The sequence below is a fragment of the Orcinus orca genome, chromosome 2 (genome assembly GCF_937001465.1).
Source record: "Orcinus orca chromosome 2, mOrcOrc1.1, whole genome shotgun sequence".
Lineage (NCBI taxonomy): Eukaryota > Metazoa > Chordata > Mammalia > Artiodactyla > Delphinidae > Orcinus > Orcinus orca.
The window spans coordinates 8,101,668-8,123,432 of record NC_064560.1 but is presented as its reverse complement, the minus strand read 5'-3'; the positions used below and the strand labels follow the sequence as shown (position 1 = coordinate 8,123,432).

Below are 21,765 nucleotides of genomic sequence, written 5' to 3'. Positions count from 1 at the left end.
GATGGATAAACAACAAGGTCCTACTGTACAGCACAGGGAACTGTATTCAATATCCTGTGATACACCATCATGGAAGAGAATATGAAAAAGAATGTGTATATATATATATATATATATATATATATATATATATATATATATAACTGAATCACTTTGCTGTACAGCAAAAATTAACACATTGTAAATCAACTATACTTCAATAAAAAAAATAAAAAATTGTCTCACCCAAAGTGCCAAGAGCATCCTTTTGAGAGATACTTCCAGAACATCCCAAAATGATCAAATATACATGCATTTGGTTATAAGAGGTTCATTTATAATTGTGAGACCTAGTGCATTTGTCACATTGGTCTGGGTTTCCCTCTTTTGGCCACAGTTGCCAAGTTCAGGAGCACCCTAAAGTCAAGCTAAGGAACACCTCCAAGGAGCTAAAACACAGTGATGGGGTTGGAAGTCGTCACGTATGAACACCTGATAGCTTTAGCTCCACGGAGTTCTCATTTATTTATAGTCATTAATTTATAAATTACTTCTACTAATCAATAAAATTGCATTAGGGGCAGCAAGTTGGGATTCCCAGCTTCAAAGGAGACTTTCAGATTTCAACGGAAAACTCTGAACAGGAAGAGGAAGTTCTTACCTTGTAGATACAGGACTTGGCGTTCAGGAAGAAGAGCTCTATGGTGGCATTGTCCTTTAGGTATGAGATGCTCTCTATATAGAACCTGGAAGAGAAAAACTGCCAGTGAACTACAGAAGCATCGACCAATCAGGCAGAAAATCATGTGTTCTCCGAGTTACATGATTTGACTTGAGGATACGGACGCCCAATCCAACAGGAACAAAAGAAAACGGCATCATCTATTGCTTCCACGATTCCTTTTTGAGAGAAAACAGTGCTTTTCAAGTTCGTTTACCGTGGGTTAGGACCATCATGACTGACAGCCCTTCTCATAGCAAAGAGCCAGCCTGCCATCAACCTCTAAGAGTACACTTGAACTTGACCATTTACTTCCTTTTTCATTACCTGCTTTCCAATTTTTTATAATGTCATTTGTTTCCATTGCATTACTTTTTGTCCTCATCACTGTTGAGCTGGAGTTTTAAAAGATAATTTCTTCTGCTTAATCGAAAGAAGGGCCCTATTTCTCCTTGAGATGGTTACAACAGGTCTTCGTGACGACGGCAAGGTGGGGTTTGACGTCTGCACATCCAGAGAGCTGTGGCTGGCGTTCTTAAAGCCGTGATATTCATGCACATGAAGCCAAATGAGAATTGGATTTTTTATCCAGATGAAACTTATGGATTTTTGTCAAGACAACACATGCTGAAATTATTTAAGTTTAATTCAATGATCCTTTATACATCGACTCTGGAGTTTATTCAATTCCTGAATTAGGGAAGGCACTTGTACTTGTCTAAGGCTCAGCTGCACTGAGGGAGCTGTGATGAGAGGGGAGAAGGAAATGATTGGCACGCAGAGCCTTGGAGGGGAAGAGGTTCTGAGTGGGGTGGCAACACCTGGAGGGCACTGGGACCTGCCTCGTGGAAACTGGGGGCCCCAAGAGGGGGCAGGAGGTGAAATGAGAAGAAACAAGTGCTATGATCATCCAGAACAGCGTTAAGATGTGATGGAAAGAATCCTGGGGAGGAAGCCGAGAACCCAGTGATCTGGGCCCAGCGCTGTGTGATTCAGGGCAAGTCCCATAACCTTGCTGGGCTTCCGCTTGCCAGTCTGTAAAAGACAGCAGGACGTGGTCAGCAGTTCCCCACCTAAGAAGTCTGCTGCTTTCAAATACTGGAACCTAATTCAGATTAAAACAACAACGACGACAGCAAAACCAACACACCAACACTGTAAGGCAAACAAAATGTGTGTGTAGGCTTGGGCGAGCCCGTGGCCCCCCAGTTTGCAGCCTCTTGTCTACAGACTAAGTAAACAACATCTTTGACCATTTTACAGATGTGTGCAGAGGCTGTCGTGATGAATACAACACAGATTCATTTAAATTTGTAATTGAATCCAGAGTCATCTTCAGAGATTAGTAGATATTTTCAATCCACGGATACTAGTCTGACAATTACCATCATGGAGGGTCTACAAAATTTTTGGAAATTACGATATAGTCTTTATTCATGCAAAGCCTGGGAATGAGGTGGCTGGTTGATCTCTACCACCACCCCCTTCCCTACCAAAAAAAAAAAAAAAAGGAAAAAAAACAGGCACCTGCCTCCGGCTTTTGGAGCAAGTATTCTAGGTCATGGAGGTCTCCATAAAGGGCCTGAGTGGTCTCAGAGGAACTGTAAAGCTGTACTACCTTCACTCCCCTAGTAATGGAGACTTGAAATATAGACGCAAATTCTACGTCTCAAAGCAAAACACAGTTTTCCCTTGGTATCCACAGGGGATTGGTTCCAGGACCCACCTCTCCCCCAGGATATCAAAATCCTCAGATGCTCAAGCCCCTGATATAAAATGGTGCAGCAGGGCTTCCCTGGTGGCGCAGGGTTAAGAATCCACCTGCCGATGCAGGGGACACAGGTTCGAGCCCTGGTCCTGGAAGATCCCACATGCCATGGAGCAACTAAACTCGTGTGCCACAACTACTGAGCTTGCGCTCTAGAGCCCGCGAGCCACAACTACTGAGCCCACATGCTACAACTACTGAAGCCCGCAGGCCTAGAGCCTGTGCTCCGCAACAAGAGAAGCCACCGCAGTGAGAAGCCCGCGCACCGCAATGAAGAGTAGCCCGCGCACCGCAATGAAGAGTAGCCCCTGCTCGCCGCAACTAGAGAAAGCCCGCGCACAGCAACGAAGACCCAACGCAGCCAAAAATAAATAAATAAACTAAAACAAACAAACGAAATTTTAAAAAGTAAATAAAATGGTGCAGTACAGTCGGTACATATCCGTGGGTTTCACATCTGATCCGTGGATATGGAGAACCGACTGTAAGTTACATTTGATGTAATTAAAAAGCCTACATCCGTTGTAAACTTTCTGGCAAGGGGTAGTCAGAATAGCAAAACCAGAAGAAGGGAAGGAAGGCAGACAGATGCAAGGGAAGGGAAAGGAAGCAGAGGAGGGGAGGGGGAGAGGGTGACAGAGGCTCAGGACAGGGCTCCAGGTGGGTCAGAGCAAAGCCAGCTCAGCTGGGCGACCTGCAGGCGTGGCCTATTACAGATCAATCTTGCTCCTGTGCCTGTGTCCGAGCTATTCCTCTCACTTCCGGAGCCATCCTCCTGCACACCCCAGCTCACCCCTGCTCCCTTCAGACTCACTCAGCGTCACCACAAGTTTTCGCTGACTCTGCGGACGGTCCCCACAGCAGACCTCCTCTCCTGGGCTCCGGTGACGACCTCTGCTTACTGTGTGGCCCCATGGTGCCGTGATTTTCTGTTCCCTGAGATGCCTTCTTAGTAGGCTGCTAACTCCTTGAGGCCTGGGACCAAATCTCATTCATTTTTGCATGCCCAGCACTAATCCAGAGCCTGGCACCAACGCTTAAGGTTCTACGAATGAAAGATGCTTTCAACTGTTCTCCGCTCCACACACCGTTGGTGGGAGTTCTTAGTGGACAGTGAAATGGGCGATGAAGACAGTGCAGGAGGGAGAAAAAATAATAAATGATTTCCCAGCCCGTTTATGATTGGGGGTCTTATACTCCACACCCAGCCCCTGTCCCTCTGCCCCTTCTTTCACCGTGGACATGGAAAGCTGCCCACGCAGGGCTGCTGATGACTTTCAGTCCTAGAGCCAGAAGAACAGCAGAGGCTTCTAGAGTCTGCCAGTCAGCGACCTTGGCTCCGGAATAATAATTCTGAGTCGAAAGCTGTTGGGTCTGAAATAACTTCATTTTTTCAAAACAGTGCCGTACATCTTGATCCCATTTGCTTTAATTCTTGAGAATTAAGGAGCGAAGACATTCTGCCCCCCGGCCCCCCATTTTCTCCTCAACAGCATATGAAGAAAAAAAAGTAACACTTCCCTTTCCAACTCTCTAATAATGGAAAACTGAAATGAGATGGCAAATTCTATGCCTTTTGAGATAGTATTTGTTCCCTGGCTGCACAAGAGACAGGAAGGTGGAGGAAATAACAAGCATATTCTGAGATGGACGGGAAAAAAAATCACCTCCTTTTGAAAGAAACTGGAAAGCAGTTTCCTGTTAACCTTTAGCACCAAGAAACAGCCTGGGAAACCCTGTGAGTTCCAGGCCTGTCATATTATTGTTCTGTAACCCCGGAGATATATATATATATATATATTTTTTTTTTTTTGGCAGTACGCAGGCCTCTCACTGTTGCAGCCTCTCCCGCTGCGGAGCACAGGCTCCGGACGCGCAGGCTCTGCGGCCATGGCTCACGGGCCCAGCCGCTCCGCGGCATGTGGGATCTTCCCGGACCGGGGCTCGAACCCGCGTCCCCTCCATTGGCAGGCGGACTCTCAACCGCTGCGCCACCAGGGAAGCCCAACCCTGTATATTTAATTCATCCTGAACTTTCCTTCTGCGCTAGGAAGCTAGTGAGTCAAAAGTGCCCAGAGAAAAACAGACCTCAGCCATCTCAATCCCACACCGAGGCCCAGCGCGCTCTACCGGAGAACACACTTAGGGAAACGGGGAAGGTTGACGGTGTGTGTTCAAAGTCTTGACGCCAGTTCTGTTCCTTTGGATTTTCCTGAGAGCCTGGTCAAAGGTCCTCCTTTTGGGCAGTAGGTGGCGATGTTGCATTTGCTTACCTACCAGCGCAGAGGGCTTCCTCAAAGACAGGGTTCACAAAGAAAATTCCAGGTCTCTGGGTAAACCTAAGGAAATGAATGACGTCTCGTAGCTTCAGAGGGTCTGTGTGGACAATTCCAAGTCTGATTCTGTATTAACTATGCGTTTTGGATGCTTTGACGTCTGGGGCCTTGCTGACCCTGGAGGGACAGCCCCTCCCAGGCTTAGCCAATTCCTAAAGATGGTAAAGGGTTCACCCGTGAGCATACCTTTTGCAGGCAGACCAGCCAATCCAGCGCCTACATACACTTCCTCGCCTCCCCTATGGGGATTTCACATTCCAGGCTGCTATGCACCTGCCTTAATCATCCCAGGGCCAGCAACTGGATAACCTGGGACAGTTATAACGTGCCCCAAAGCCTGCTGAAATTATTCAAGCTAGCCAATCCTAAACCTGCTTACCCTGCCTCACCCATTCTTTCCTGCAGAAATCACAATAAACGCTGGTGCCCACAGGTCCCCAGCTCCCTCTGCCTCCTGGCCAAGCCTGGTGCTTCCCCATGTGGCCCTGCCTGGCATGGGGTACCCCCTCCTCTTGGGAACCGAGTAGCAATCTCTCTTTTCAATGGCAGTCATCTCCTGACCTGTTGGCCCCAAGTGCCTGAACACAAATAAAACCTCCAATTTAAAACAGGCTCTTCAGCATATTTAGTAGAACTGAATCTTTTTTTTATTGGCCACACCGCACAGCTTGTGGGATCTTAGTTACCTGAACAGGGATTGAACCCGGGCCCTGAGCAGTGAAAGCGTGAAACCCTAACCACTGGACTGCCAGGGAATTCCCAGTAGAACTGAATCTTAGGGCTTCTTCTTCTTTTTTTTAATATTTATTTATTTGGCTGTGCTGGGTCTTAGTTGTGGCATGAAGGACCTTTAGTTGAGGCATGTGGGATCTTTAGTTGTGGCACGTGGGATCTTTAGTTGTGGCATGCGGGTTCTCTGAGTTGCAGCATGTGGGCTCTTAGTTGTGGCATGTGGGATCTAGTTCCCTGACCAGGGATCGAACCTGGGTCCCCTGCATTGGGAGCACGGAATCTTAACCACTGGACCACCAGGGAAGTCCCTTAGGGCTTCTTTTTGAGTCAAAGGAAACGGTGCTCTAGGCCAAGGGCAAACCTGGCTCAGTACCGTGACTGATGCCACACCCAACCTGACCCAGGTGATGCTAACCTGAGGATATATTATCAGAAGGTCTAAGTGGGCATGAATATGTGCTATGCTCGTACATGTTTGAGCATGTTAAATATGAAGGCTCTGAAGCCTTGGGGAGTCTGGTCCCCTTTAATGTGTAGAAGTCTCAGGGGGCGGAGATTGAACACCATCCAGCAAGATGACGTCAGCTAGGTTTCCCCCCCTGGGCCCCCTCTCTCCTCCGCCCTCTCACATCCACCCCTTGGCACTTGGGAATCACTGACTATTTACATCAAGTGTTAATTAAATGGCCCAGTGATTTCATTTTGTAATGAACACAAATGTCACATTTGGAAGGTCTGCTTTTGGTAGCAAAAAGGAGCGATCGTAATGAGAAGGATAATTAACACTGCTGTGAGTTTCTGCGGCCAAATCTCTCTGATGTTGAGAATTTCAACAGCGCTGAAAATCCTAACTGGGACACCCAGTTGAGATCTAGCAAGTTCTGGTTAGCAGGCACCTCGTTTTAGATCCATGCCATCCCTGTTACCGTGAGTGACAGGAAACAGCGCTGGCTGTCTTAATGAGCGAGCAAAGACACCAACAGTCGGGTCACGAACTCAACTGCAAAATCCCCTCTCCCGGATTAAAGCTTCTGGGCATCTCCTCTCTCTTTTTTTTTCTTTTCTGTAGCTCACTTTTGTTTATTGTTTGTGAAACTCTAAGTTTGAGGAGACACATCTAATCTCTATTTATTTTCCTACAAACAGTGTCGATGACCAGAGCTCCGAGGACATGGATGGAGAATACACAACGAAAGGAACAGCCCAGACGTGGAGGAATCATCCTGAGCATACACTTGTATCTACAAAAAAAAAAAGGACAGAGGGGCTCCCTTGGGTGGGTGGGCATATTTTCCTTCTATGTTTTCTCGACCTATTTCTTAAGCTTGCCTGGTGGACACTACCAGAGGGTCGCTGTTCTCAGTGTCGGGAGCTTGCCTCTCAGCATTAAACAAGGGTCTCGTCGTTGACTTCGATCTTGGTCACACACTGATCGCTGGGCTGCTTGTAATGGATGTGTGTGAGGGGGCAGGAATGGGGGAGAGACGAGGCTGGGTGGTCATGCACAAGTCAGGTCACAAGGGACATGAGGAGGGCGGCCTTAGCATGCTAATGGAAAGCCAGGAACACCATGAGTGGGGGATCAGATAAGAATTCTAGAAAGGTGCTCAGTGCAACACATAGGATAGAATGGAAGGGGCCAAGACCAGAAGCAGAGATGAACAAGGAGATTTTCAGGACCAGGAGAGGCTTATGAAGGTCCTAATTATAGCCAGGGAGGGTGTGTATGGACAGTAAGGGATGGAGCTCTTAAAGACATGAAAACAAGAGGAATTCATGAATAAGAGGCCAGAGAAGGGAGCAGGTGGGAGACAGCAGATGACGTCAAAGGCGACTTTCAAGTTCCTGGCTTGAGGGGCTGCATGGGTGGTGGTGTCCATCGCAGAGATAAGGAGGTGTCAGGGAAAGAAGAGCGAGCTGGGGGCAGAAAGATGATGACATTATTTGATTCAGACAGGGGAGGGCAGAGAAGCGCCTGTGGAATTTGGTGCCCAGAGACCTCCAGTGACCATGGGGGTGATGGGACCAGAAGCTGGACCCCCAGAGACTGAGGGATCAATGGGACATGGGAAAGGGGGCAGCAAGTCCATCCTTCTGAACCTTTGCTGTGAACAGAAGGGGGAACAGGGGTGGTAGCTGTAGGAGGAGACAAGTCAGGGAGGGTAGTTTCTTTTCTGAGGGTGGGAGCATCATGGAGGGGCGTGGAGGGGAGGGGTCAGTGGAGAAGCAGCTTAAGATAGAGGAAAAGAGAGGGAAAACTAGAGGGAGTGAGCTCCCTGAGGTGGTGGGAGGGGCTGGAACTGGAGGGCAGGTGGACCCACCAGCCTCGGAAGATCGGATGAGGGAGGGGTGTGTGTGTGTGTGTGTTTGTGTGTGTGTGTGTGTGTGTGTGTGTGTGTGTGTGTGTAAGAGACAGAGACCCTGGAAGCTGGGGATGGTGCATGTTCACCTGTTCACTTTTATCTTCCTACCTCTTCAAATGGTACCTACAACGTAGCAAGTGCCGATGAATGTCCATGAATCAACAACCGAATCCATCGATAATGGTGAGTACGTAGCATGGCGTTCGCAAGTGAGAAAGCTGTTGACACCTCACAGTTGAAATGAGAGTGGCTTTTGGCTCTTAAGGCAGCAGTGACGCAGCTCAGGGTGACAAAAAGGGGCTGGTGGGACCGAGGCGTGTACTTTGTAGAAGAGGAGAGAGCACAGGGCAGGGCAGAACGCTTTCCCACTGGACGTCCCCCTTGTCAGGAGATGGCAAGTCTTTCTCAGGTGGGACTAACAGCACGCATCTCAGCTTCTGGAAAGCCTGCTTTGCCACTGAGGATGCCCCTTCCTCCACCAAGGTGCTTTCCAATAGGGTCGCCAAGCTTTGGGACTACAGGTTGCTTTGTCCCCCGCAGGGGGCGCTCTGTCATGGTGCTGAGTTGGGTAGCTCCAGAGGAGCAAGGTCAGGCCTGGGAGGGCTGCTCTCCACAACACCTCTTGCCCAGAGATGGGGGCATCTGTCCTTTGCAGATGGACGCTGCTGCTGCAGATGTGGCCAAGCGTGGAGCCAAGATGGGCCAAGGGCAGCGATCTCAACTCGGGTCCTCTGGCCCTACTGCACAGGCAGCAACGGCAGGCTCTCTGGTTACCAATTTTTGTGTTTTTTTTTTGCGGTACGCGGGCCTCTCACCGTTGTGGCCTCTCCCGTTGCGAAGCACAGGCTCCGGACGCGCAGGCTCAGCGGCCATGGCTCACGGGCCCAGACGCTCTGCGGCATGTGGGATCTTCCCGGACCGGGGCACGAACCCATGTCCCCTCATAGGCAGGTGGACTCTCAACCACTGCGCCTCCAGGGAAGCCCTGGTTAGCAATCTTGATGTCACTTTTCACTTGTGAAATGGAGGCTGCATGGTATAAGGGGTAGGGCCCCACCATTGGGGTCAGATCTGGCTGAACAGATACAATAACTTACCAGCCACACCTGGGGGCAGAATCTACCTAAACATCTTGGGCTCCCATCTCCTTATCTTGATTAGGAAAAATAATACCTGTTTCACGGATTGTTGTGAAGATAATTCATCCGTAATAATGGACAGTTCCCCCTCTTCTCTGACCTTTTTCCTTTTTCGGTAATTATTAAGACCCTGAGGCCACTGTGACCATGCCTGGTCATCTGACTGATGAGAATTGCAGGGACCAAGTCCCTTCGAGGGTAAATAACGGGTCAGCGAAGGCAGGTTCTTAGCCCTCCATCCTGTCATTCTGAGACTGTCCTGCAGCCAGCTTCACACCCTCCCAGGAGGAAATGCTCATTTCCTGGCTTAGAGAATGAAGCAAAATTCTGTGAGTTCCAATTCACGTTATTTAATATATTTGGGTCTTATTTTTCCTAATTGGTTGAATGGAAGCCATAATTCTGCCCTCATTCTCACAGATGTTTTGAATATGCATCGCAGTGAAAGAATATATAAATGCCAATTAACAAGCTATGCTGGGTGGTAGCCCAAACGCAGATCCCCGGTGACACAGGGTTAAGCCGTCCACTCCATGGATTCTTAAACCTTGGCTTAAGGCTGCTGACCTTTTCCATGGTCTCTTTTATCAGGTGGTTCCACTTTGCTTTTATTCTCCTATATAACTGTACACGTGTTATATAGATGTAACATATAGATGTTTAAAGGTAAGAAGAAAGGCAATGAGGGGCTGGAGAGGGGCTTCAGGGATGCATGGGTGATGGACAGCTGGGTTCTTGTTTAGAAAGGTCAGCGTGTACGCACAGGGAAAGAGCCCAGCTGGTCAGAAGCTCTTTTGGAGACTCCAGCATATTCCAGGGTCTGGGTCTTTTATGAAGATAATCTCCTACCACTCCGCTGTAGAAAATAGCCTATAGGCATCCTGAGAAAGGCACCGAATTATAAATTGGGAATTCTTCCCAGGTTGAAAACCAAGGTACAAGTGCGGAATTCACCCCTGTGGGAGAACCTGCTTCCTCTCTGGGAGAAGACAAATTATCCGTATTTTGATACCATGCTGTTCAGCCGGCTGCAAAGTGGGGACTCGGGAGAGCAGGGGTTCCGGGAACCGGGATCTTCCGTGGCCAGTGCCAGGGAGACACCCACGCCGGGAGGCGGTCATAAAAATTCAGGTGACAGAAGATGAGGGCCTGAGTTCATGTAATGAAGAGGAGGGGGCAGGGCAGAGAGAGATTTCATAAGTAGCAGCAGAGAATTAATGCCCGTAAGAATTTGAGGGACAGGAAAGGGGGACAGATTTTAGGATTTAAGCCTATATAACTGAATGGATAATGACGTCAGATTCGACGGTACCACACGTTTGGGGAGGTGGGGGGTGGCTGGGAAGATGATGAATTTGGCTTTGGACCTGTTGAGTTTGATGTACGCAGGTGGCCAAGAGGTCAATGGGAATAGAAACCTGGGGCTCTCCAGAAAGATCCGCTTGCAGGATGAGCTAGAGAAAGCTCTGCCTTGTATTTCTGTGAGATGTCCATCCCTAAATGTGAATTCGGAGAGTTTTTCCTAATGAGCATTTGGGGAGGTGCTTGCTTTGGCTAACTAGGAAAATGCATGTCCCTGGGTCTTCAGTCACCCCGTCCCCAGTTCTACTGTTAGGCTGGTTCTACCTTGGCAGTTCTCTGTGTATCTGGTTCCACGGAGAGACATTGGCTTGCAGTGATGTGGACCCATCTGCACGCAGAACCTCGGCCACAAACACTTCAACCCAGCAATCTCACAGCGTTCCAAGCTTTTCTCCAAGGCTCGTTCCCCAAACCCACACATAACTCAACTCATAACAGACACTTGAAGAAAAACAGCTAATATGCAACCAGCCCAGTGTTTTCTCTTCTTGGCTAACGTTCGCAAAAAGCATCACGGAGGAGGGGGGCCTGATCCATGGCAAGTGTAGGCACCCATCTCCCACTGCGGGTTAATGACCTGCTTAAATGCAACCGAGTCTCCCCTGATGCCGCCACCCCTCCCGGTGCCACTGTTCCTCTTTGCTGTATAGGATGACTTTTCCATTTATCTGAGAAAACGTAGTCGCCATTAAAGAGAAGATGACACTGAAATCGTGCCCATCAGGGATGGAAATGGCGACGATTAGCTCTGATATGTTTGCAGCTGTTAAATCAAAAAGGGATTAAATGCAAGTTTAAATGTACTCAGCCAGCTGAGATAATGACACATACTCCCGCCTGTGAAAGGGACCCTTTACCTCTGATTTTTGCCTTTCGCCGTATCAGGACGGCTACGCTTCAAACTGTATTCTTGGCTGTCCTTTTCAGGAGGAACTGAATTGTGAAGCATTGGTGTCCTGCTCTTGAATTTCTGTTCACATGTTTAAAAAGTGCTGGGTCTATGCATTGAGTGGAAGGGTTAGTGTCCAGTGGAAGGCTGAGACATTTGAACCCAAGTATGTCTGCAGCTGTGTAGACAGAAACAGCCTGGTGGCTCCACAGACTGGGCGCTCAGGGAGCCGCTAGACCTGGGGGCTCAGATTCTGGCTTTGCTACGCATGATTTGTACTTTGCCCTTGAACCCATGACATGATCCCCCTCTGGCTTCACACAACCTTTTGCAAACCCAAGTGGTCAGCCTGGTTGACTTCATAAGACTATTGCAAATATTAACTATAAGAATCATACAGTCACGAAATAAAACTTCTTACAGTACGTTAACGAACAGAAGATGACTATTGTTTCTGATATATTATTACACCATAGCCTCCCTTAGTGGGAAACGCGTTAATCTGTGATTTGCTGCTGGGTTTCAACTATTCCTACCTGGGATAAAACAGGCAAGTTTCAAGAGACCAAGCAGCACTTGTGACGGAAGGAAAGAACACGCAGACTTTTGCTACGTAGCTTCGAAGGCCACCAAAAGAAACCACGGATTTGTGTTATTCTCAGAGACTTAGTTTCCTTTGAGATATATGCCCTCCTTCCCCCGCAAAAAAGCAAAAAAAAAAAAGGGTTTTATTTTCATTCCACACAAGCATCCTATTGTCAGAGCACAAACACATGTGTCCACGCACACACGCCGACATGCCTTACACACTCACGCCCTGTGTTTACATCTGCTGGGAATGAAGCTATACCACAACCTCTATTCCTGGCAATGAACCAAGACAAACTTGACTTCCCTTTTCTTTGATCGCTCTACCCTCCCAGACTTTTCTGACAAAGGAGGGGGGAAAAAAAAAAAACGAAAGGATGGATACCCAATGTACATACCTGACACAAAAGTATAAAACCACTGGTCCCGACTTTTTGGGGAAGTCGTGTTCCAAGACTCTTCGATCTAGTTGAAGCCAGTTTAAGTGTCCCCTGAGGAAAAGAGAGACCAGTGGGTTAGGGCTTTGGGTTTTGCCGGAGTTTCTTGGGACAAAGGTATATGTGCTGCAAAACATGCGTGACCACAGATAAACGTGGCCCTCTGCCTCACTCTTAAGTGCTCAGTATTTGCAGAACCCAAGGGAATTATCGGGGGAATACTGCGTCAGTGGGAGGTACTGCATGATAGTCAAAGTCGGGGGTTTGAGACCCCCAGTCCATTTCCACAATGGCACTAAAGTGAAAAGGCAATCATACTCTCTTTCTTCTCCCGAATTCCCTAACCACCACACTCCTGACTGCCTTTTCTCCTGAAGGCCTCCAAACACACTATAGAAACATGTTAGCAATCTTCACAACATCTTGCTGGAAGCAGATGGGGTGCAAAGTGAATCAGAGACAGTTTCTTAAAAAATGAAATGTACACCGACCATACCACCCAGCCACTCCACTCCTAGGTATTTACCCAAGAGAAATGAAAGGTGTCCACGCAAAGACTTTTACACACAGATGTTCACTTTATTTGTAATAGCTCCAAACGTGAAACAACCCCAATTTTTACCAACGGGGGAATGGACCAATTATGATATAGTTATAGAATGGAATACTACCCAGTCATAAAAACAATCAGCTATTAATACACACAGCAACAAAGATGAATCTCAAAATAATTATGCTGAGTGAAAGAAGCCCCACAATAGAGAGTACAGACTGTATGAATCCGTTTATAGAAAACTTTAGAAAGTACAAACTCATCTGCAGTGACAGAAAGCAGACAGGTGGCTGCCTGGGGGTGGGTGATGGGGGGGAAACACAGGGAGGACGAGGAAACTTTTAGTTGTGATGGAGATGTTCATTATCTTGATGGCGGTGATGGTTTCATGGGTGTAGACGTATGTCAATACTTATGAAATTGTACACTTTGTGTAGTTTATTGCATGTCAACTTTACCTCATTAAAGCTGTTTAAAAGTGAACCACGGAAATATCTGATGACGTATAAACGGGGTCACTTCTGCATTTATTTCTCCCCTCCCTCTCTCCCTGCCTCCTTCCATAAACATTAATTGACCACCTTCTTCAAATAAGGGTCTGGAGATGTAGCAGTAAGTGAAATCAACACAGTCCCTATTCCCCTGATGCTTATATTCTTGTTAGGAGACAGACACTCAGCAACTATTTCCACAATTATGTAATTACTAATAGTATTAGGATGATGAGTTATGAGAACCTGTAAGAACCTGATCTAGTCCTGAGACCTGAGAAGTACTGCTTGGTGTTTGATTGAGATTTGAAGAATGACAAGAGGAAAGCAAAGAGGAAGGGGAAACCACTTTCCAAGTAGAGAGGCCAGCATGTGCAAACGCCCTGGGGTGGGAAGAAACCTTGGTGTCATGAGAGTAGAAAGGGATGAGGCTGGAGAGTGGTGACCAAGGCCTTGGAGTCAAGTTGAGGAGGTTGGTCTTTGAAGGGCAAGGCAGGACCACAGAACAAGTACGAGCAGAGGAATCTACCCTTGTCCTTCTCCTCTCCTCTCCTTCCCCAATCTCGGTCCATCATCCTGGAGGTCTCAGAGTCCTATAACCGCCTTGCCTTAGTAATGAGCTCATGCTGAACAGACACAACCGCACAACGCTTCCTCAGGGCCTGATGCTGAGCGACACTGATGTTTATAACATATAAACCTGTGTGAAAGGCTGGCACTTTCTAAACAAAAGCTGTGGCACCACTGTATTAAAACGTTTGCTCCTCGAAGCCTCCAAAAATGAAAGCTAGAGAACATTCTAGAGGCTTCCATCTCCATTCTGAGATGTCATTCAAACTGCACCTTTTGCACAAAAAAGCAAATCCCCTCTTCAATGAAGCCTACACCTGTGGCTCCAGGGTTGAGGATGAGAGCTGCTTTGGAAGAGTGTCCGCCTGAGGAACCTGGCCTCTTTCTCCTCCAAGAATTTTCACCTAGACAAAAATGTTTTCCTATTAACTTTATGTTTCATGCTTGGTGACTCTTCTCTGAGTACAGTAAGGGTAAGAAAAGAATGAAAAAAGAAGTCTTCTAAGCAAAACGACTGGGCCAACATCTTCCAGAAAGGCGGGATAAATTCTCGTCCTGAATGCTGACAGTGCCCCTCGGGGATCATGTTGTTTCAAACCTCTGCACCTTAGCTCATGCTGTACCCTCTGTCTAGAATGCCTTTCCTCTCCTTCACTGCACAGCGAAGTCTGGCCCATCCTTCAAGACCCAGCTCTCCTATGTCTCCTCCAGAAAACCTTCCCCGACACCCCTACCTCACACCACACACCACACCAGCCTGGGCTGTGGGTCCTCCTCTGGACTCACACGGCACCCATCCCAGGCACACCTCTGCTGTGGCACTTCCCCAAGTCTACGGGACTTATTCTGTGTACACACTTTTCCTCAACAGACTTTTTATATCTGGAAAACACAGAGAGATCTATCCTATAAGGTAACAGCATGTGCATTTTTGATTGATTGGAAGGTAAGACAAACAGACCTCATTATCGGGGAGTAATAAGCCATAGCCCCTCCTTTCCAGCCTCTGAAAATGTCCCAGATCTCCTAGGATTCTCTCTCTGTGCTCAGCCTCTTGCAAACACGCCATATGCACACTCACCCCAGGACTTTGATCATGCGGTTTCTCCTCATTGGAACAGTGTCTCCAGCCTCTTTATCTGAATGATAGCCATTGTTCAAGGCTGAATTCAAGCCTTACTTTTAGTGGAGTCTTCCTTGACTGCCTACGTCTGGGGTTTCTTTCAAACAACTCCAGAGCTTCTGGTTTGTGTCATCTGCAAGGCATTTAGCACTGCCTTGTGCAATTAGTTATTTAAAAAACATGACCTGTCTCTCCAACTAAGTTGTAAGTTTTCAACATAAAAAAAAAAAAAAAATCATCCCCAGATCTTAGCCCAGCACTTGGCAAATACTACGGACTCAAAAGTACTTGCTCGTTGATCGGATGACTACCTCCAAAAGCAGATGATTTGTGCCCTGATCTTAATTTATAAAAGTGACTGAGTGGCAACACAGAGAGGTCAATGCCACTGAAGGGAAAGTTTAATGTTCCTCACAGTTTCCTGGAAATGAGAAGCACCTACAGCATGCAGGGCCATGAGGAGAAGCACAGTGTTGGTCATAAGGCAGAAAGGAATATGGGGAAGACATAGGCCAGAGGCTTTTTTAGGGTTTTTGTGGAAAAGGCAGGGGGAACAGTTTAGGATTGGCTAGTTTGAACAATCCTGGCGGACCCTGAGGCATAAGAGCTGTCCCTGGTTCTCTGGTAACTGGCCAGGGGTGATTAAGGACAGGGAGAACGTGGGCTTGGGATGTGAGAGTTACAAAAAGAAGTGATTAAGGACAGGGAGAATGTGGGCTTGGGATGTGAGAGTTACAAAAAGAAGTGATTCAGAGTGTGGCCTCAGGGTCACGGGGGGGGGGATGGAAACAACTTTGGCTGTTAGTTTGGCCCTGTAATGAATGATGCCAAATAAATACAGAATATGCAAAAACTCGGAAGAGAAATCCATTCAATGACCATGCAGATTTAAATTTTCACCTTTTGCCTTGCAATAATTCTTGATAGAGGGTCTGGTGAGATAACCTCTTAAGGATCCTTTCAAGAGAGACAGACTAGCATGGTGCACAGTGGTTTTCCGCTGGTCCCAAACTCAAGGAATAAGGAGGAACCGAGAGATGGAATGCTTCACCTGTGCTCTCAAGATCAGTCAATGGGCCAGGCTTGAGAACTCCTCACCCCACCCCAAGGGCACAGCATTTCTGACCACTCAGACCACTGGGGGTTTGACTTGGCTTCTGGGGGCCATAATTCGCTTGGTGGAGAGCCTGAAAATGGGGACCTTTGGCTTGAAGAGACACAGACATGCACATCACTTGGATACCACTCTACTGGGTTTGCTCACTGCCCATCTTCTTCATCCACGTTGTCAGAGGACAAATAGGCACGTGGATCCCCCCTCCCTAGGTAATTTCATTCCCTACGCTAAACTTTTTAAAAGAACAGCACTCTAGGGATGAATTCCTTGGTCCCCAGCCATACATTAGTTTAGCACTGATCAGGCCATGAAACGACTAGAAAGTAAGAAAATGGTCAGAAAGAACAAGGAGGCCAGAACTTCCCCTAAACCGAATAGTTGGCCTTGGAAGAAAAATGAATTTCCTTCCCCCATGTCCCCTACTTGGATTCCTCAACCCCAGTTCTGTGTGGGATGGCATGGCACACACACACACACACACACGCACACACAGGCAGGGTTCCAATATCTGCGGGGAGGTGGGCTTCCTCCCGGGACCCTCAGGTGGAAGGAAGTCACTCCTTCCACTTTATGTGCCTGTACAAACATCTCTCCACTGAAGGTGCTACAAAGGGAAAGACTGAAGGACCAGTGATAACTGCCCAATATTGAGGCAAAAGCTAAGAGATGGATTAAAAACCCCAGTTCTGAGGCCACCCCTTTCCACTTGTTAAAATATTTTCTGCGGATTGCGTTGGGTTCAAAGTCACATTTCCTACACCCAACGGTATCAAGGATTCCTCACCGTCTGGGATTTTTTTCTTTCATATGTAACACCTCACATTCCTGACATCAGGTCTCTTCCTCAAACCTCTTTTCTTTCTTTTTTTTTCCTTTAAGCTAGGATGGGATGGGAAGCAAAGAGTAAAAGAAGCATTTTCTCTATACAGTTTAACTAAGAGATCCTCGATAGCTTGGATTTCATTATCTCACTGATTTTTCATTTGAGAATGCACATCGCTGCATTTGCCAATAACAAAGCAAAAAAAAAAAAAAAGTCCCAGCAGACCCTCAGGGTATTTTTGTTATTGCTTGACTGATAACTGTCTTTAAAGCTGAGCGAGATAACACCCCCCATTTGGTTTACGGTGGCAATAGGTCAAACTGTTAGGTCAGTAATAAATACGCAGTTGCTTCCAGGCAACAGAAATTGGATGCATTTATTTAACAGATTGCTTTTAGCTTCTAACATATAATACAAATAGATTTTTGGTCCAAGCATTGGCACCTTCAACAGAGATGGCCTTAAGGACAGCTTTCTTTGCAGAAAGTCACTGGAGGGTGGAGGTGTGTGATAAGTCTATCTGAACCCATCACTTTTTGGACCCCAGGGGAGAATGAGACTCTGTGCCTTGAGAGGTTTTTATTGTAGACAGCCGATTCGTATGGAATGAGCTTCCAAAGAAAGTTTAAGCAAGAGGATGAAATTCTTACAGATGTCACTGGATGGAGAGAGGGGTTGGGGAGTTCTTCAAAAGGAAGAAGATTTTGCTCTTCGGTGTCTGTGAATCAGAAGTACGTGTGCTCAGCAAGAACAGCTCAGGGATACTGATTTAGCTAGAATCCCTCAAATAATGGCTTTCAAGTATTGATACGTTGAGTGTATGAGTGAGAGAGAGAGAGCCTGCAAGAGTGATACACGCACACAGATAAAGGTAAGGAATGTACTGGAGAGCCCGGATGACTAAATCATGGGCTCTTTTGTCCATCTGAATTTATGTCTTTAATTTTTTATTATATGGAGGAATTGTTTGCTCCACTATGTCCTCTGAAGGCTATCCCCAATCTTCTTTTCTAGTACCTTCTACACTCTATCTTGATATTTACCTCCTAAACTAAAAATACAAGCTCTCCAAGGAGTCAAAGGCCAGCTACTTCTGTATCTCCAGGCGTAACAGTGGATGCTAAATAAACATTTGCTAAGAAGTGAATACACTGGCCTCAGATAAGCCCCACAGATCAATATTGCTGTTGGTGCCATGACTGCCCTCCACGTATAGACACCGCTCCTGCCTTAACTAAACAGTCTCCATATTCGATGAGAATTCGCCCCGTCCAGGATCCGAGTGCCCCCGTGCCACTCGCTTCGGAAAGGAAAAGGTCAGGAGAAAGCCAGGATCTCTAAGGCCCCCTCTGGTTGCCTCATTCTTTTTTATTTCTCTTAGCTGCACACAGGAAGAGTTCTGCTAAAGCCCCTTTCCAGTTACTGAACAGAAGTTTCTGTTGTTTTCCGCAGCATCCGAGGGTCTACGCAGGCTGCCTCCGAGGGGGTAACGAATGCTGAATGCTGCGTTCCCAGAAGCAGCTATTACAACCCAGGCACCGAGGTTGTAGCCATTGATTTTCTCCTTAGTCTCGTGGTACAGAGCATTTAATGAACGGAAATCCCAAACCTATTTCTAAATAAATGACATTCCCAGGGCTGCATCTTGTGGAGGTTTCTTCTGCAATTGGAAAATTGCTTTTCTACTTTTTTTTAAATTGTACATCAGCTGTGACTGGGAAATGCTCATCAACTAGACCCTTTTCAGATGTCTCAGTCAATGCCAGTCCTGGGATGCAGGACCCAAGGACACTGGAGGACAGAGGACTCTCCCCATTGTCCTGTCATTGGGTCTACGGATGTATTTCCAGCGTGTTGGGGGCATTTTGGACCTTAATTATCCAGATAAATCCCACTCCTTAAACAGTACCTATCCAATTAATTAAGAGACAGCATGTTGTTAAAAAAAGGAGAAAGCCTTAATTGGTTCTTAAACTTAGATTCTGTCTTCAGAGTATCCGTGAACCCTCTAAAACTTAAGCACTAATTATTTTGTGTGTAAACATTTGTGGAGGTGAGGGAATGTAACTGAAATTTCACAGGGGTCTGTGATTAAGTAAGAGGTTAAGAACTGCTCATTTTCTTAATTGGTATGTGAAAATACATTCTAGCTGTATGTGGCTTTGAAAATGTGCAATAATGGCTAACTGAGTTTCTTAACCTTTTCCCTCAACTTCCTAAGTACTTCTTAAAGTATTTTTACATGGATACTCATTTACAGCATTTGACAAACAATCCTTAACATTTACAAGAAGAGATTCAAATTTAAATATTTTACATAATCATGACCTCAGCTTGGGGTGTGTTTGACAACTTCTGCTGAAGAGTCTAAAAGTTGTTTAGTTATTGCTTTTGATGATGGGATTCTCTGTCAAAAAATTTTTTTTAATTTTAAAAATTAAAAACTTGGGTGTTACAGGTGTTTGTCTAGGTCTCAACTCCTTGAATTGCACACTTTAAATATGTGTAGCTTAGTATGTCAATTACACCTCAATATAGTTTTTTGTAAAGACACCAAAACAGAGGAAATAAAAATTATGACTGAGACTAGATCATATAACCAAGAATAGGGCTGTATGGATTTAAATTGTACAATCAGAACCATGAGTTCTGAAAAAAAAAAATCAACTTCGTGGTTGAAACAGCAGTGGAAATGTTTCGAAAATAACATGTAAAAATAACTTTCCTTAAATGATGGACACCAGTGTTTGATAAATGAAAATCTTGATTACTCTATTTGCACTCAAGGAAACATTAAATCTGAACTTCTGAGCTGGTTTGCAAACAGGTTTCCAGAGTCTGGAGTGGGGGAGGGTTTATAACTTTGCAGGTTCCTGGTGTGTGTCCTGATGGGTCCCAAACATTTAAAGTTCCAGTGAACTCAGCTTCTCTTCCTGCATCTGGAGGGAGGGAGCAGAGGTAATTTACACCAACATTACCCTTTCTCTAGAACAGGGGTTTTCAAACTTGGCTGCATTTGAGAATCATTTGGGGAGCTTTCAAAAATCTTAATGCTCAGGCCACACTCAGACCAATTAAATCAGAATTTCTGAGGGCAGGGCCCAGACACCAGCATTTTATAAGGTGTCCTAGGTGACTTCAATGCAGAGTCAAGGTTGAGGGTCATGTCTGTAGCAAAACGTTAATAATTATTTTAAGATCAAATTTATACTAGGCTCTTTACTTGGCCTCAGAATGTTTTAAAGACCACCAAAACGTCATTGTTTGCATGTATCGCCACAATTCAGATATTCACAGATAATCATCTACAGACACACCTCAGAGATATTGGGGGTTTGCTTCCAGACCACCGAGATAAAGTGAATGTTGCAATAAAGTGACTCACACTAAGTTTTTGGTCTCCTAGTGCACATAAAAGTTATGTTTACACTATACTGTAGTCTATTAAGTGTGCAATAGCATTATGTCTAAAAAAACAAAGGTACCTACCTTAATTAAATATACTTTACGGCTAAAAAGTGCTAACTATCATCTGAGCCTTCCGCAAGTTGTAATCTTTTTGCAAAAGTGACACCAAAGATCACTGATCACAGAAAACCATAACAAACACAGTAATAATGAAAAAGTTCGAAGTATTGTGAGAATTACCAAAACGTGACACAGAGACACGAAATGAGCAAATGATGTTAGAAAAATGACACCGACAGACTTGCTCGATGCAGGGTTGCCACAGACCTTCAATTTGTAAAATACACGGTATCTGTGAAGTACAATAAAGGAAAGCGTAATAAAATGAGGTCTGCCTGTATATCTCTTTTTATTTGTGCAGAATTATTAAAAATAAAAGGGGCTAAACGCACTTGAATCCAGGAATAGAAAAAGACATTCATGGGAAACTGATGAAATTTGAATCAAGTCTGTAGTTCAGGTATTAATATAGTATCAATGTTAATTTCTTCATTTTGATATCACATGGTGTGTAGAATATTAACATTGGGGAAGCTGGGTGAGGGGTATAGGAGAACTCTCTTTGTTCTGTAAATCTAATTATTTCAAAATAAAAAGTTTTAAAAATTGAATTAAGAAAGAGAAGGCGGAGCTAGTATTAATCCCACACAATTGTTGATTAACTAACAATAGGAAACATCTCTGCGCACTGAGTCTTGCATTGTGGCCTTGGACACACTATTAATGAACACAACTTAGGGGTGAGGACACCCGTACTTAGAGAATCTTCCAATTTTGTCTACATTCTCCTCTATATTTCTTTTCTCCAGGCCTGTCCAGATCCTACAAAATTGTCATCAACAGCAGTTCATATTGAAAGACTCACTGACCTATGACACATATGGCCTACGTGCCATATATTCTACTATTAGGAATGATAACACTGCTGGGAATACCTAACACTGGTGCAGTATTTTATAGTTTATAGCACTTTCTAAGTTAGTCTTGTTTTGATTTGCACTGGGAAAAAAGGCAAATGCATGGACTACACCATGGGTCGCAATAAAGGATGAAAGTTCCACGCATTTTATTATAAAATACGCAGTGTAGCACCCGCAGAAATCACACGCGCGCGTGCACACACACACAATACACATGCACAATTTGAAAACACAGTTATTAAATGATCTTGTGTTAGTGACTAGTGGTGCCCAGTGTGAGGGCTGGGGGGCGGGGCCACAGGGCAAGCCTAGTGGTTAATGCCCTGTGATCACCACCCTAGACCAAGCCTGCCCCCTGCACAGGCACCGTTCTGTGGTGACAGTTT

The 21,765-nt window shown here is 45.8% G+C and overlaps 1 protein-coding gene across 8 annotated transcripts in view; it reads right to left on the bottom strand.

Moving 5' to 3' along the window:
• Window positions 1-21,765, bottom strand: part of FRMD4A (FERM domain containing 4A) — a 638,605-nt gene that overhangs the window by 121,328 nt on the left and 495,512 nt on the right. For all 8 annotated transcript variants that reach the window (XM_049705588.1, XM_033403426.2, XM_033403427.2 and 5 more), the window contains 2 exons: window positions 12,276-12,368; window positions 641-725 (listed from right to left, as the gene is read on the bottom strand). In XM_049705588.1, the coding sequence (XP_049561545.1) occupies window positions 641-725; window positions 12,276-12,368 (178 nt within the window). The remainder of the gene's footprint in view (window positions 1-640; window positions 726-12,275; window positions 12,369-21,765) is intronic.